This window comes from Arabidopsis thaliana, chromosome 4, assembly GCF_000001735.4.
Source record: "Arabidopsis thaliana chromosome 4, partial sequence".
Lineage (NCBI taxonomy): Eukaryota > Viridiplantae > Streptophyta > Magnoliopsida > Brassicales > Brassicaceae > Arabidopsis > Arabidopsis thaliana.
Window position 1 is genome coordinate 10,162,881 of NC_003075.7, and position 15,076 is coordinate 10,177,956.

The 15,076-nt window shown below is 34.2% G+C and overlaps 4 protein-coding genes, 1 long non-coding RNA gene, 2 other non-coding genes and 2 pseudogenes across 10 annotated transcripts; 4 read left to right on the forward strand and 5 right to left on the reverse strand.

Annotated features, from left to right (window-relative positions):
- Positions 1–41: 41 nt before the first annotated feature.
- Positions 42–2,703, reverse strand: TCP2 (TEOSINTE BRANCHED 1, cycloidea and PCF transcription factor 2). Of its 2 annotated transcripts, NM_001084938.1 has the most exons (3): positions 2,563–2,666; positions 1,689–1,797; positions 99–1,454 (listed from the first exon to the last, which is right to left on the reverse strand). In NM_001084938.1, exon 3 carries the CDS (start codon positions 1,427–1,429, stop codon positions 332–334), a length of 1,098 nt encoding a protein of 365 aa, NP_001078407.1. In that variant the 5' UTR covers positions 1,430–1,454; positions 1,689–1,797; positions 2,563–2,666; the 3' UTR covers positions 99–331. The 2 variants fall into 2 exon arrangements, with proteins under 2 accessions (NP_567553.1, NP_001078407.1); NM_117950.5 differs by having other exon boundaries at positions 42–1,797; positions 2,563–2,703.
- A 3,735-nt stretch (positions 2,704–6,438) lies between these two features.
- On the reverse strand, positions 6,439–7,130 carry AT4G06780. The gene is made up of 2 exons (NR_142033.1): positions 7,107–7,130; positions 6,439–6,872 (listed from the first exon to the last, which is right to left on the reverse strand). It is a non-coding gene; the product is annotated as an other RNA (long non-coding RNA).
- Positions 6,505–7,050, forward strand: AT4G18395 (uncharacterized protein). The gene has a single exon (NM_117951.1): positions 6,564–7,050. The coding sequence runs from the start codon at positions 6,595–6,597 to the stop codon at positions 6,952–6,954; it is 360 nt and encodes a 119-aa protein (NP_567554.1). The 5' UTR covers positions 6,564–6,594; the 3' UTR covers positions 6,955–7,050.
- Positions 6,986–8,393, reverse strand: AT4G18400 (uncharacterized protein). Its single transcript, NM_117952.3, has 3 exons — positions 8,215–8,393; positions 7,600–7,712; positions 6,986–7,227 (listed from the first exon to the last, which is right to left on the reverse strand). The coding sequence occupies exons 1-3, from the start codon at positions 8,339–8,341 to the stop codon at positions 7,144–7,146; spliced, it is 324 nt and encodes a 107-aa protein (NP_567555.1). The 5' UTR covers positions 8,342–8,393; the 3' UTR covers positions 6,986–7,143.
- AT4G06785 lies at positions 8,272–8,393 on the forward strand. The gene has a single exon (NR_142034.1).
- Positions 8,394–9,046: 653 nt separating this feature from the next.
- On the forward strand, positions 9,047–11,296 carry AT4G18410 (annotated as a pseudogene; the record flags this gene model as incomplete). The annotated part of the gene is made up of 1 exon: positions 9,047–11,296.
- Positions 11,297–11,530: 234 nt separating this feature from the next.
- Positions 11,531–12,080, reverse strand: AT4G18420 (annotated as a pseudogene; the record flags this gene model as incomplete). Its single annotated transcript has 2 exons — positions 11,531–11,821; positions 11,907–12,080.
- A 543-nt stretch (positions 12,081–12,623) lies between these two features.
- Positions 12,624–12,971, forward strand: AT4G06790. Its single transcript, NR_144093.1, has one exon. It is a non-coding gene; the product is annotated as an uncharacterized misc_RNA (transcript).
- Positions 12,972–13,269: 298 nt separating this feature from the next.
- Positions 13,270–13,758, reverse strand: AT4G18422 (uncharacterized protein). The gene has a single exon (NM_001160780.2). The coding sequence runs from the start codon at positions 13,648–13,650 to the stop codon at positions 13,384–13,386; it is 267 nt and encodes an 88-aa protein (NP_001154252.1). The 5' UTR covers positions 13,651–13,758; the 3' UTR covers positions 13,270–13,383.
- Positions 13,759–15,076: the final 1,318 nt, after the last annotated feature.

Genomic DNA, 15,076 nt, shown 5'->3' on the forward strand with positions numbered 1-15,076 from the left:
CTTGACCTACCATTTGTTCATGAATACCAAGAAACAGTATCTTCGTACTATAAACAATTTACTAAAGAAAAAAAAAATGCTAACTATACCAATTACATGGCAAAAATAACATTCAAAAATTCAATTATAAACTCACAAACAAAATGCTATTATCACAAATACAACATTACAAGCACAATGCAAAAAGATTTCCAAAGACCCTCAATACATAAAACAAAACCCTAACACACATCAGACAACGAAAGAGATTAACATTTGTTTTGAAATAAACCAAAGATAAACATACAAAATGAGCATTTGAACAAAACCAAAGATGCAATAATTAATATCATCAGTTCTTGCCTTTACCCTTATGTTCTGATGAGTTTCTGCATCCATTTTCATAGTAAAGCTGAAACTGGTGATTGTGGTGGTGATTCTCTGCAGGCAGTGCACCGAATAAGAACTGTGGACCTCCTCCACTTTCTGATGTTGGAAACCTCTGTAGATTAGCGAGGAATGACTGATGCTGATTTGTTGAATTGGACTGAAGGGTCCCCCTGTTGAAACCACTGAAGCCACCACCTGATGCGGCGGAGACGGCAGCTCCGGCGCCGGAGGGTGTTGACATATTAAAATCAAGATTGAATGCTCCGCCGTTGGATTCTGCCGGTGATATCAAATGGTCGGGAACGAATGAAAACTCTTGATGCTGATGATGAGGATGATGATGATGATGATCGGAGATTGATGAGAAAGGATGAGAATTTGTTGAAATAGGGAAATGGGTTTGTTGACCCGACCCGAGAATTAAACCCGAACTGAAATACTCCATTGGAGATGAAGAAGGAGCTGAAGCCATCCATTGCCGGTTTGAGTTAACCGGATCTGAACCGGAATTTAACAAATCCGTAAACGAAGTGTGGTTATGATCTCTTTCCTTGGTCTCTTTAGCTGTTCTCTCTCTAGCCCTCTCTCTAGCTTTATCTCTAAGCTCCGATCTTGATAAAGACAAACCAGAAGAGTTCTTGCTCGTGTCTGAATTGCTACTACAAGCAGATTTAGACAAGGAATTAGCAGCAACTGTTGTTAATGTCTGATTCTGGTGATTCTCGTCATCGGTCGGAAAATGAGTGTTGTTGAGTGAAGGAAGCTCAGAGATTGAATCTTCAGCAGCTTTGATTAACCATTCAACAGCTTTGCTAGGTTGATCATAACCTAACCGATCTTGAAGATCATAGAATTGAAGAGCGGTGGAGACTGATAACCGGACACGACGGTCACGTGGTCCTTTAGAAGTCAAGACTTTGCTGTGTCGATCTTTACCACCGGAAGCTCGTGAAACCCTAATTATCCGGGAAGAATTGTGATGCCACCGGCTTAACCGGTTGTTCACTTCGTTATCCACAACGTCGCCATTGTTGTTATTCTTCATTAGATCTCCAATCATTTCATCATCACCAATAATCTCATCACTAAAGAAAAAAAATTAGGGTTTTGTTTTTTTTTGGTTACCCCCAAAATTAAAAATCAAAACTTTAGGGTTGGTTTGGGATTTAAAGAAGGAGAAAAAAATGGGTTTTTGTTTTTGTTTTGTTTACCCACTGTACTTTGTAAGCATTGATGATGAATACCCTCAGAGGAAAAACCAAAAGAAGAAAAAAAATGTGTTTTTTTTTAAAATTAATTTAGGGTTTTTGATATTTCACCATCAAAGTCAGTAGATACAGCTTCGTATAAGCTTTGTCTGCAGCTGCTGTTGTTTGTTGCAGAGAGTCATCAAAAGCACTGTGTCTGAAATGATTTTTAACCACAAGCCTGCAATAACAAAAACAAAGAAACAATCTCATAAGAACAAATCTTTACACATATATATATACATAAATGCTTATATATATATATATATATGTTACATCCTTATCGACTTTTTCTACAGATGACTTTCATTCATATATACACATAATTAAGATATCAGTTATTCTGATTCGAATTTATGCTCTACTCATTGTAGATCTGACATATCACAACAATTGATAAAACGGGTTTAAAGTTAATGATCGTGATTAAAGAAGAAGGAGCTAGAAGAAGAATCAGAAGCTATGATAAATAATTAAGCTGAATCAACTGCTTTCGGCTGAAGCGATTATCAATGGAGGGCTTTAAAGAGTAAGAAGACAAAAAATGCAGAAATCGAGTTTTAAGCTTTTCTTCTCTATATAAAGATTTTGGTGTTTCTAATTATGAAAGAAAAAGAGTTGTTTCATAGTAACCAACAAGAAGATTAAATCAATTTAAAAATTCTTAAAAAGGAATCATTATTGATGTGTTCTGGATTCTATGCAGATCACAGGTGTCAAGCTCTTGGCTTTGAGATTATATGAAACCAAAATTTTAAAGCAAATTAAAGGAACAAATACACTTCTTTCTACAGTGAAATTCTCATCAAGAAATAAAAATCTTAGATCTAGAATTGTTTTTTTGGAATCAGAATTAAGTATAAACACGAAATTCAGATTCTTTCTATGAAAAAGATTGGTTTTTGTTTGTTTCTCGGAAAATTCGATGAGATAAATTGAGACTTACAGAAGAAACAGAGGAGCTTGAGCTTGGAGTTAGTAGTAGTAGGTGACGAAGAAAGAGGGCTATAGGGTTTTAGGGATTTGTATATAAGAAATAAAAATCCGAGAAAATTGGAATTTCTTTGATGGTGATTTTAAAGGAGTGATCATCAGATGGGGAGAGAGATATTGGGCATAAACTTTGATTTTATTTCCATTTTTGCCCTTCATTACATTACTTATTCACGGAATTGCCACGGTCCTCTACAAAATATCTGTATTAAATTATCATCCTCAGTAATTTGATTTCAGGTGAGAAAAATTATTTGATATTTTCGTTTGTTTTTGGCAATAAAAACACAAGAAAATATTTAAAGAAGTTTTTTTTGGCAGCTATTATATCAAGAAGTTGTGAACATAAATGCTATAGAAATGTTAGAAACAAATCAATGCGTGAATATGAGAAATCATATTATCTCATGTCACATGTATATTTATGTAGGAGAGGAGAACAAACAAAAAAACAATTCACTTTGTCCAAGTGTCCTTAGGATTTTAGTTTGTTCATAGAAATAGAATTCGATTAATACTCAATAATCTACTCTATGATATGTTTCGATCATAAAAAATGCTACATGTTTTATGTTTTCAAAATAGGTTTGGTCTATCATTCTTTACATGTAAAGCTCATGGTTTTCCACCAATTCCTTCGGAACATAGATTTAGATAGATAAAAGATTCATACCGCAATATAAACATATCTCTCATTCTCAAGCTAGTTTTCCAAGTTTTTATCTACTTGCTTTAAAAAAGGAACTCTCGCGGTCTCGCCTACACTCTTAGTCTTTTTGTTCTCCGACATGATTAATATTGTATATTCAGAACATTTTGCAGAGTAAACTCGACCCTCTCTCTTGAGCATAAAGCTCGAATCCTTCCTCTGTTTTTTTATTATCTATTTGGTTTGAGGTCTTTTAATTTTAGATATGTGAGTAAATTATTTATATTTTGTTTATGTGTTTAAAGTTTGCTTATGTTAATGAAATTTTTTTATAAAAAAATGCTACATGGAAATATATATACTGTCCGTATCATAACAATGTTAATTGTTATTTACCAAAAAAATATCTTTATTACGATAAAAACTTATACTATGAATCTTAGAAATTAGAAAAATTGTAACTATTATGTGTGAATTTCAAAAATTAATCAAATGAAAAATATGTCGTCAACGACCTTTTTAACTAAATTATCGTATAGGTCTTAGTCAGCCATTGCTCGGGTTCAAATTTGAAAAGTTTGGGATTTTATATAGAACAAAAAAAATAAAAATTTTATATGAGAAAATGTCTAAATTTAGCAGTTTTTATGATATTTTTCTATTTTTAACCATAACATGTACTAGCCTAATAAAAATATAAAAACAAATTTTATTTTGGAGACAATGCAAAACAATTATCAAAGTAAGCACATAATCCAAGCAAATATCTAAAAATTAAACAAACTATTTTAAAGTAGAAATAACTAAATTTCCGGGATAATGATATTTAAGGAAGAATGAAAACTATTTTAAAACCTATACATTTCTTTTCCACCTAACAAATCATATTGATAAAGAAATCCAAACCCCTATTTTAATAACTTACACTATGTCAATCCCACATCACATCACTAGAACTTCATGGAAAAAACACGCACAATTTAATTCAAGAATTAGTACAAATCGTTTGCAATTTTAATAATCTAGTAGTATTTTTTTAGTCAAGTGGTATTACACCATACTCTATTAACTTTAATAAGTACAGATTAGTTATTAGTTAATGTGGTTTGTGGAATTCAATAACTGCGATTAAGAACAAATGACGAAAAAGGGAAAGAAGTAGAGCAAGTGGTTCACGACGGTCTCGAGAGCACGTGTCGCTGTCTTAACGGACACTTGCTCACTTCTCGATCACTGTTGCCTTTACCAGACCACTGCACGTGTCTGCTTCTTGGTCACCCAAATTTCTGCTTACTTATTTTCTCATGCTTATTTTTTTTTTAATTTTCTGCTTCTGCTCATCCAAGTCCTCTAAATGATTATTTTTTATTTTTTTGACAATCAGTCCTCTAAATGAATTTCAATCACTAAAATAGACAACAACGAAAAAAAACCACAACAAAAAACTAAAATTAAGAACCCTGATTCTTATATATATGTTGCTTGTTAATATCAACCTTATTAATTATAATTGGCCTTGGAGATTTCTATATTTTGTAGTTATACATTTCTTCTTTTCTCATCATAGTATTCATGTTACTTGTTTAGTTAGGAAAATAGTAGTTATGTTTATGTTCCTGAATAGTAGTCAATACTGAATATCAAGATTCAGAATACCCATGTATATGTTTGCTCGTAATGTAAGATTTGTAAATAACCAATCGTCAAATAACCAAATTATATACGGTCAGTAAAGTTTATATCTCTTTCAATAGTATCAGTCTATCACGTAGGCATATTATGAGTTTAAGTATTATGCGTTTAATGTGTTACATTCAAAAATTTAATTAGAGTATCCGTATTTTAAATATTTTAAAACCAAACTATCAAAAATAATTAGAAAATAAAAACAATGTATGGATCTGAATCTTTACTAGATTCGTATTGTAGTGCGTACTGTTTTGACCACAGTGAGTGATGTGATGTTATGATTTTATAAACAGCCTTTTTATTGCACATGTACTATTTTCTGGTCATTGCAACTATGTACTATTACTGCCTTGCACAAAAATAATATATCCATAGAATTTTTTTGTGTTGTTAAATCTAACTATTTGAAACACCAAAAATGGACGATGAAGTTAACAAATCGTATGCATTGTAATATTGTATAGGTTGGGTAAAATTATTCAATTTAAAGATGGGCTAACTGCGAGAGTCATGTATCATTTTTTTCTTTACAAACAAAAAAAGATAAAATCACTAATACAAATCGGAAGTTTTTCACCGATTTAATGAGTTAAATTATATTTTTATGTTTAAATTGGTTTTAGAGCAAAATAATTTTATACGAAGACTTGCGTTCACATGCTTCTCTTATTTTACTATTTCATACAGTTTTTATTTATTTATTTGTGGTATCTAGAAAACCAGAGTAAGTAAAATCAAACGAATTAAACAATTCAAACAACAAAATTGAAATATAATTTTTGTTTACTGTATAAACATAAGAAAAGAAAAGAAATCCGACACGAAATTATTTCTTAATCTATTGTGTCAAGTGTTTTGATTAAGAGAGTACATTAAAATACAAGTGAAGTTGATGTCCTTTTAAAATGGACCATTAATGAATCTAGTGGGGGCATGACTCATGATTAATTTTGTCTATTAAGCTTCTTACATGCTCTATATATGGAATAAACCCTAATTGTGATTTGAAATATAGGTCCACCTAGAGGTATATACCTTTCTATTATTAGATTAACTCTAATTAATTTATTATTACCCATTTCATGTAAATCAATTCAGACTAGTCTATGAACTAAACTTGGTTAATTTATCTCTCGTCAATCATCGAAGGACCACAACATACATACATATATTTGTTGCAACATCTAAATAATATATATAAATATATATGTTATAGCATATTATATAAATTATAGCATAGTCAAAGTGAGTTCAACGTCATGTTTCCATCAAGCCCCAAAACTATGATTAAAGCAGACGAAATAAAATGTGTTACCACCAAGGAACTTACAAAATTTATATGTAAAATTAATTTTCCAAAATAATAATTTGGACAATATTATATACTTTAGTTAAGGCCCAGTGTATACTTCACGGCCCATGTTAAGTTTCGGTTTATAACTTTGGTTTGTTTGGTTTAAATGTTCAGACTAGTTTCCTTTATATGTGGTTTAAAAGTGGAAAGTCTCCAAAAAATTGAAGGCCTTTCCGATAGTTCAGGCTAAATAGAAGGAATCACCGGTCGTCTAAAACAAGGGAAGATATTTAAACTCATCAGACTCTCCCACCATTTAAAGACTACTACGAATATGGAGACAAGGTTTCCAAATGTTGCAAAAATCACCCTACATCTTTATCTCCGACGACAATGATCAGAATAATCTCCAGTACACGAGCTTGAAAGACGTGATCTCAAGTTCCGATGGATTTGGTTCGTTGTTTTGTCACCCACAATACAGTGTTCCTTCACAAGATGGTTTTCTCTTGTCAGAGATGGATTCTTCTAACATCGCCATTAGCAACGAGCTCGTGAAAAGAGCAGCCTCGATGTATGTTCAATCTTCTATGATTGTCATTGCTCCTGACACGAATTGGTTCCAGAGATTCTGTTTGAAGGCTAAGCATCAGGCGGTTGCTGCGATTGATTGTCTTAGACCGGTTTGCCGGATTTTCGCTCGGTCTAGTTAAGAGATGTCTTTAGAAAGGGTGATTCTAATTCTTCTTAGTAATTGTGTAAATATTGTATATAATTTTAGATTATCAAATAAAATTTCTCAATCATTCAACAGTTTTTTTTTTACTTCACCTGAAGCATAAGAACTCATTTATGAACATCATACCTACGTAGATTAAGCATCACGCCCAAGTCTTTTCCTTTTAACGTTTCTTCTTAGCTCGTTTGGAAGAAGACCTCAACGTCTCTTTTCTCAGATCTTCCGTAGCTTTTGTGTCCAGGAACGGCTGCAAAATAAGAGCAAAATCTCAAACAAGTTAACACATGAAAAGCCGGGTTCATCAACTTTCACTGTTTAGGTTCCAAGTCTAACAATTTCAATCCCAACATCAAAGAACCCTTTGGATTTTATGCCCTTGGTAGTTCTTTGCGTTTAAGCTACTTCTTGGTCCGACCTCGTAGTCCATTATAAGAGTCTGATCCTTAGATTAATTCATTGGTTTCATGCTTTGATTTGTATATCTATAGAGTCGATAAGCAACTAATATGATATATAAATCAAGACTCTATTAAGATAGATAACAATGGGTTCATTCTACATCTAAATATTGCTACAAGTTCAAACAAACAATGAAGTAGATAGGAAATGGATTTCTAACCTCGTCCTTTCTCTTTTGGAGCTCCAGAAGCTCTCGGCAAAGAGCAAGACACTCAACGTGGTAAGCAGCAGCTAAATCCTTAATCAAAGCTTTCCTTTTGATGATCCCAATCACTTTCAAAAGAACCAATTCAAAGCATTTGGTTAGAGAAATCACACTGCAGAGATATTGAAAGAAGTAAAAATAGCAAGCTGGTGAATCATGATCAGAGCAAAAACATAAGTATGATCTTAAACATCAATGTTTCATCTTAAAGATAATCCTTCATAGCTATCTATACAGTTGCTTTAAGAATGCAGATTGAGAATCACTAAACTTCCATGAATCTTCTTCATTTGATTTTTTTATGAAACTAAGAAACAGAATCAATGTTCACAATCAGTTTTAACTATAATCTCTCACTCAGCAAAGTAAAGAGAAGCTCTTTCTCTACACTTAGTCAAATTAGTGATTATGCAGGACCAAGGATTTTCGATTAGAACTACAAAAAATGCGAGCTTTGGGTACGATTAAAAAGATCATTCTAATTGAAGGGAGATAATAGAAAAACCCAGAAAGCAAAACCCTAGAAATCAATTTGATGTTGCAGAAGAAAAGGGGAAAGTAAGATATTACTTCGACTAGGATCGAATGTAGCCGGAGGAGTAGACGTTTCCGGTGGGGGATGTTCGGGTTGGGATGAAGATTCCGGCGGAGAAGGAAGAGGAGGTTCCGGTGAAGTTCGCTTCTCTTCTTCCGCCATTGAAGAAGTTTCAAGAAATTTTTTTCCCACAGAGATTTTTATTTTATTAAAGTCAGCTGAAGTAAATACAAAATCTCCTTATTGCTATTTTCCACTGTGATTTATTTATTTCCGTTTTGTTAAAAAAGTTTTAAAAGCTCTTTATAATGTCATTTTATCAAATAGTGATACTATTATATTTTAATTTCTTTCATATAATTTATCATTGTTTATTTCGCTGAGGGAAAAAAAACTATAAAGTCGTTTAAAAAAAAACAAATCCAACTATATTTTGTAAAACCACCTATAAATAGTACAATTAATCGATAAACGGTCTATTTCCCCATGGGAACTATCGCATCTGGCTAGATGAAGCCCGATCTTTGACCTCTTGCTATTTACCCATGAAATGAAAGTTAAACGTCTATTTCCCCACCAAATAAAAGTTGAAGAGCTTAATGTCCCCGAAATAAAACTTCGAGAGCTTAATGTCCATAGAACTGGATTAAGTCGGTTTACTGTATGCGAAACCGATGACTTAACCAACTAAACCTATTTAGAACCAGAATAAACCTAATTTAAACCAAAATTATGACCCGTAACCCGACTCTCGAACCTAAAAAAAAAAATCCCCAAATTCTCTCCCGACGAACCCTAATTTCACTCCCGACGAATCCTCAAATCCAGTTTTTCCAAACCCTAGAACTTTGATCGATCGATGTCGGGATGTCGTTAATCCATCACGACCCCGATCTTGTTGGTGATGTCGATCCCGAAGCTGAAGACAGAGATAACTTTCACCTGGAAGAAATGCTAAACGAGTGGACCGACGAACCACCAATTCGCCACGACGTGTACCCGGAGAGCGATGGTGAAGGAGCCGACGACAGTTCCGACATACATGTGAGGCGTGGTGATGGGTTTTTGTACCACAAGCAGAGTTTCTTCAGTGGAGTTGCGTTCAAAGAGGCGGTTATAGATTATGCTCTGAGAACTGGACATAATCTGAAGCAATACAGGTATGATAAAGATAAAATTGGGTTCATCTGTGTTGGTTGCGATGGTAAAGAGGGTGGTGCTAAGTGTGAGTGGAAAGTTTATGCGGCTATACTCCCGAGTGATAATATGTGGAAGATTAGGAAGTTTATTGACACACATAGCTGTATCCCTAATGGAGAATGTGAGATGTTTAAGGTGCCGCATATAGCTAGATTGTTTGTTGATAAAATTAGGGATAGTCCTGAATTTTACTTGCCGGCAAAGATTGAAGAAATCATTTTAGAACAGTGGAAGATCAGTGTCACTAGGAATCAATGTCAGTCTGCAAGAAAGAAGGCTTTGCAATGGATTGAAAAGGAGTATGATGATCAGTTTTCAAGACTAAGGGACTATGCGGCTGAGATTCTTGAATCAAACAAGGATTCACACGTTGAGGTTGAATGTTTGGTCAGCGATGAAGGTAAAGACATGTTCAATAGGTTCTATGTATGTTTTGACAGCCTTAGAAGAACTTGGAAGGAGTCTTGTAGGCCTCTTATAGGCATAGATGGTTGTTTTCTAAAGAACAAAGTTAAGGGACAATTACTTGTAGCCTTAGGTAGGGATGCAAACAATCGCATATATCCTATAGCTTGGGGGGTTGTTAAGGTAGAGAACACAGATAATTGGGTGTAGTTTATGAAGCTGCTGAAAGAGGATTTCGATTTAAGTGATGGTGAGGGCTTCATCATGATATCAGATAGGCAAAAGGTAGCTTACCTTGTCTTGTATATGTTTTATTGTCATTTGAATTTGTTTAATGTTATCTAATGTTTGTTTCATTGTTTCAGGGTTTAATCAAAGCGGTTCAGCTTGAGTTACCCAAGATAGAGCATCGAATGTGTGTGCAACACATCTATGGGAATTTGAAGAAGACTTATGGCAGTAAAACAATGATAAAACCATTGCTTTGGAATTTGGCTTGGTCTTATAATGAGACCGAGTACAAGCAGCATTTGGAGAAGATACGGTGCTATGACACTAAAGTCTATGAGTCTGTGATGAAGACAAATCCAAGGAGTTGGGTTAGGGCATTTCAAAAGATAGGCAGCTTCTGTGAGGACGTTGACAACAACTCAGTGGAGTCTTTCAATGGATCTCTGAACAAGGCAAGAGAGAAGCAATTTGTTGCGATGTTAGAGACAATCAGAAGAATGGCTATGGTGAGGATTGCCAAACGGTCTGTGGAATCTCATACTCACACAGGTTAGCTACTCTATATAGCCTTTTTATTCAATGTTTCTTAACCTGATGATTTAATGCATATATTTCTCTTACTTTGCAGGTGTCTGTACACCTTATGTGATGAAGTTCTTAGCTGGTGAGCACAAGGTCGCTTCTACTGCCAAGGTGGCTCCCGGTACTAATGGGATGTATGAAGTCAGACATGGTGGAGATACTCACCGTGTAGACTTGGCTGCTTACACTTGTACCTGCATAAAGTGGCAGATTTGTGGAATCCCGTGTGAGCATGCATATGGCGTCATCCTCCACAAGAAGCTTCAACCAGAGGACTTTGTATGTCAATGGTTTAGGACAGCAATGTGGAAGAAGAATTACACGGATGGCCTCTTTCCACAAAGGGGTCCTAAGTTCTGGCCCGAGAGTAATGGTCCGAGAGTGTTTGCGGCTGAGCCACCAGAAGGAGAAGAAGACAAGAAGATGACAAAGGCTGAGAAGAAAAGGAAAAAGGGTGTGAATGAGTCTCCTACTAAGAAGCAGCCAAAAGCTAAGAAAAGAATCATGCATTGTGGAGTTTGTGGGGCAGCTGATCATAATTCAAGACACCATAAGAATGACAAGGTTTGTGTTTAGATAATTTATGACATTTTGGTTCACTCTTGTTGGATTATACTAACACTTGGTCTTCTTTTGCAGGTTTCTTCTTCGCAGCTTTCTCAGCTTGAACCAAGTCAAGGTTCACTCACTCAAGCTTGATCGAGTTTTAGAACTAGGGAACTTATTTTGTCGTTGTCACTAGGTCTTTTGCTTCTTTGTTTTTCTCGGATTATTGTACTTGAACGAATGAAATGAAGCCATTAGGTCTTTTGAGTATTTGTTTCATTTGTTTTCACGGGTTATTGTTCTTTCTAACACAAGTCATTTCTAACATAAACACAAACAATAGTAGTCAAAGGTACAAACACAAACAAGAGTACAATAACTAAGCATTCATCCTACAAGTTTGGTAAACCCAATCATGATCATACACCCTAACACCATGACAATCATTAGCTTCTTATTGCTTGCTTTCGCTTCAGACAAAGCTTCTTCAACTTTCTCAAGTACCTCCTTCTCTATCTTCATTTCAACCTTCTCGGAAACCATCTTTTCAAACTCCAATTTCTCTATTGTAAGCTCTTTCAGCTTTTGCTCAAATTCACCATTTTTTGCTGCCAATGTCTCTATCTCATTGAGCAAGGCATCATCAACCCATTTAAAAGTGTGTTCATCATTCCTTAGCTACATATGAACAATGATCTTTCAAAATTAGAAGAATCTAAACATCAAAACAGAAGAATTACATTCATTATAGGATTAACATTACCCTATTTAGTGCAGCTAAACCACAACGATAGTATCGTCGGCAAGGATTCGAATCCGATTTCGAAATGAGAACAACGACTGCTTCCCCACACCAACATCTCTTTGGCACTCCAACCACTCTTCCTCGACCACGAGGTCCTGTAGATCCCGACGAACTTGATGACAGATTGCTCATCTTTCAACTGAAAATCAAAAAATTGGGAATCGATTTAGGGTTCTTGAGTTTTGAGTTTGGGGTTTTAGATTTTGGATTTGGGATTCGACAATGGATCGGGTTTTTAAAAGGAATCCGGGTTTTTTTGGTTTGGTTTTGACCGATAATATGGTTTCGTCTCGGGTTTACGTATCAAACCGAAGTAACCACGATTTGGGGACATTAAGCTCTTGAACTTTTAATTGGTGGGGAATTAGACGTTTAACTTTCATTTCATGGGTAAATAGCAAGAGGTCAAAGATCGGGCTTCATCTAGCCAGATGCGATAGTTCCCATGGGGAAATAGACCGTTTCTCCACAATTAATTTATTCGGGTATCTTTTATCAACTGTTTTTTTTCTTACTTTCTAGAACCTCTAAAGTTAGCACAAGAATTAAATTAAGAAATTACCATGTCGTTATCTTGATATTTTCGATAATTACATAACCTTATAAAGTCTTCTAATCTTTCTCTATAGTCTATATAAAGTCCTTCCTTTGTTCCCAACCATTAATTTAAGAAACAATCAAATCTTTCATACATAACACCTTAATCTTCCTTCCTCTGCCCATTGCAAGAAAACAAAACAAGACTCTTAAAACGCATCAATGGCGAATGATATGAGGTTTATTCAAACATGGGGAGAGGTCACACCTTCACTATCTCATCGGATTCAGCAGAGACGATTATCGAGGAGCATCTCGCAGCCTAAATTGGAAACGATTTTCGAAGAAGGATGTGATAGTTTTGCAGTCAATGCGCCTAAACGGATTGTGATATTTCTTCCCCTTCTACTCTCGATGATTTTGTACTTTGTCTTGTACAAGACTATCAAATACTATTGATTGCTTCTTCAATTTGTAATATGGATGTCTTGTTAATAACAAAATCTATCCATGATTTTAGGTAAATATAAAGAGCTAGGATTTGAAAGAGCCGAGCTTATTTCTACTAGAAAATGTGTGTTTGCATATGTAACAACCCGTTCTAACCATGTTCAGAAGAGTTATATGGGCCAAAGATCTAGAATTAATCGTCATATATAGTTTGTTCTCAAAATTTGATAGCAAGTACCTATTTTTTGTTGAATTAATAAGGGGTGTTTTTGCATATGAATTCATTTGTCAAAAGTTCTTATTGGTAAAAGCCAGAACTATGAGCATAAAACACATGTTATAGATATTTGTGAATCAAATTAACACTATGAATAACATAAGCTTATAGAAAACTCTTCTCCTTACTCATAGTTACATTTGAAATACTTATGCATATTTGTATATATGTTCAAGAAAATCGAACAACACGATCCTGTCTATACAACAAAACACAAGATACGGCTGATATGATCGCCGGAACAAGAAGAAACAAACGATTTCTTTGTCCCACGACGACAGTGTGATAACGATCTTGATGACAAAAATCATCGGATCTTTCTTCAAAAATGGTCTCAAGTGTCGGAGACATTGAACAACTCCGGCGAGAAATCACCGGCGCCGGCGCCATTTCAGCTCCTAATAAGAATCTTATTCTTCCTAATTCTGATCTAACCATGACCTCAATCTTTTTTAGTTTATTTATTTTTTCTCGTTCTTGAAAATGTTTTAAGAGAAAGCTGTGAAAGTATTCAGATTGTAATGAGTTTCAATGGTGAATTCTTGGTCTGTATATATAGAGTTTGATGCAAGGCGACAAAAATAAAAAACACGGTTTCAATTTGTTGAGAAAAAGTTTTAAGAAAAAAAGACACAGATGTATTAACGGTTGTCTTTGGTCCAAATTGACTGAATGGTCTGTATTACTACACACGTACGTACTAATTTTGATATAACAAAATTAGATATTGTAGATGTAACGACAAAGTTTTCTCTCTATGATTTGTTGATGCATAGAAACAAAACAAAAAAAAAAAATCGAACTGTCTCAAGAATATCTTTGGGATATTTTTTAATCAAGATCTTTTACCATACGTATTGCTGTGCAATATGTTTTTGCTTAAATATTGATGTTCAGTCTAATTAAACCGACTGTACCAAGCCAAAATCATGCACAAAAGATGATTAAAAGTGGAACCAAAAGATAAATATATTAATTCAGTTTTAACCTATAGTAGTTTGTGTTAGAACCATTGATATGTCACTCGGATTGAAGTTCACATAATGCATGATCATAATTCTATATGAATGATCTATGTAGTCAATTAATTATAGTTTCCATCACTGATACCTTTCAAGTTTGATCGTATACAAGTTTGAATTTTAAAAATTATTAATAAATGTAAAGAAAATAAAGCCTGTAAAGATTAAAATAATCCCACGAGTCACAACTTGAAAGTCGGAGAATATGTTGTGAGAAGAAGAAATAAAAAAATATGGGAGAACTATGACAGTATTATCGAGCCCACATTTCGCTTTACAAGTCTTGTTTGGTTAGCTGTAGTTATCTCTACGTGTACCAAAGAGACTCACAGATGAGAGATTCATTTTTAAAAGTTTGTCAACGTTCAATATCTTTTACAACGTCTAGAAGCTAATCTTCTTTTTATCATTCTATTTCTAAACAAATAACTCCTTTTACTCTAAAAGCACAAATAGCTTTTAATTAGCAACCAAAACTTTTTGCTCATATAAAAATATATTATTTATCCACTTTTGCTTAATTTTACAAGTTGTCTCACTATAGTTTCACAAATACAAATATTCAGCAATAATATCTACAAGAACAAGAAGAAGAAGAACCATCTTTTTAAATTGAAGAAACCTAACCTATGAACATCTCTAGCGATAATCTCTCAACAAACTTAAACACATGTGTGACAACTGACAATCCATACAGATTCTTATTGACCTTAATCGGAGCTATTATTGGAATCACAATAAAACCTAAACGCAACCGCAAGTTTTTCACTGTGATATACCAAAAACTTCTCCTTTGCACTTCTCTCCACATAAATATTGAATATCTGTTTCAGTCACCGGAA

Coding starts and splice junctions, on each gene's coding strand:
- AT4G18400 (NM_117952.3), bottom strand. CDS start 8,341: ATGGCGGAAGAAGAGAAGCGAACTTCACCGGAACCTCCTCTTCCTTCT. Junction 7,713..8,214: donor TACATTCGATCCTAGTCGAA/GTAATATCTTAC, acceptor TTCTTTTGAAAG/TGATTGGGATCATCAAAAGG. Junction 7,228..7,599: donor TCCAAAAGAGAAAGGACGAG/GTTAGAAATCCA, acceptor CTTATTTTGCAG/CCGTTCCTGGACACAAAAGC.
- AT4G18395 (NM_117951.1), top strand. CDS start 6,595: ATGTTGCAAAAATCACCCTACATCTTTATCTCCGACGACAATGATCAG.
- TCP2 (NM_117950.5), bottom strand. CDS start 1,429: ATGATTGGAGATCTAATGAAGAATAACAACAATGGCGACGTTGTGGAT.
- AT4G18422 (NM_001160780.2), bottom strand. CDS start 13,650: ATGGTTAGATCAGAATTAGGAAGAATAAGATTCTTATTAGGAGCTGAA.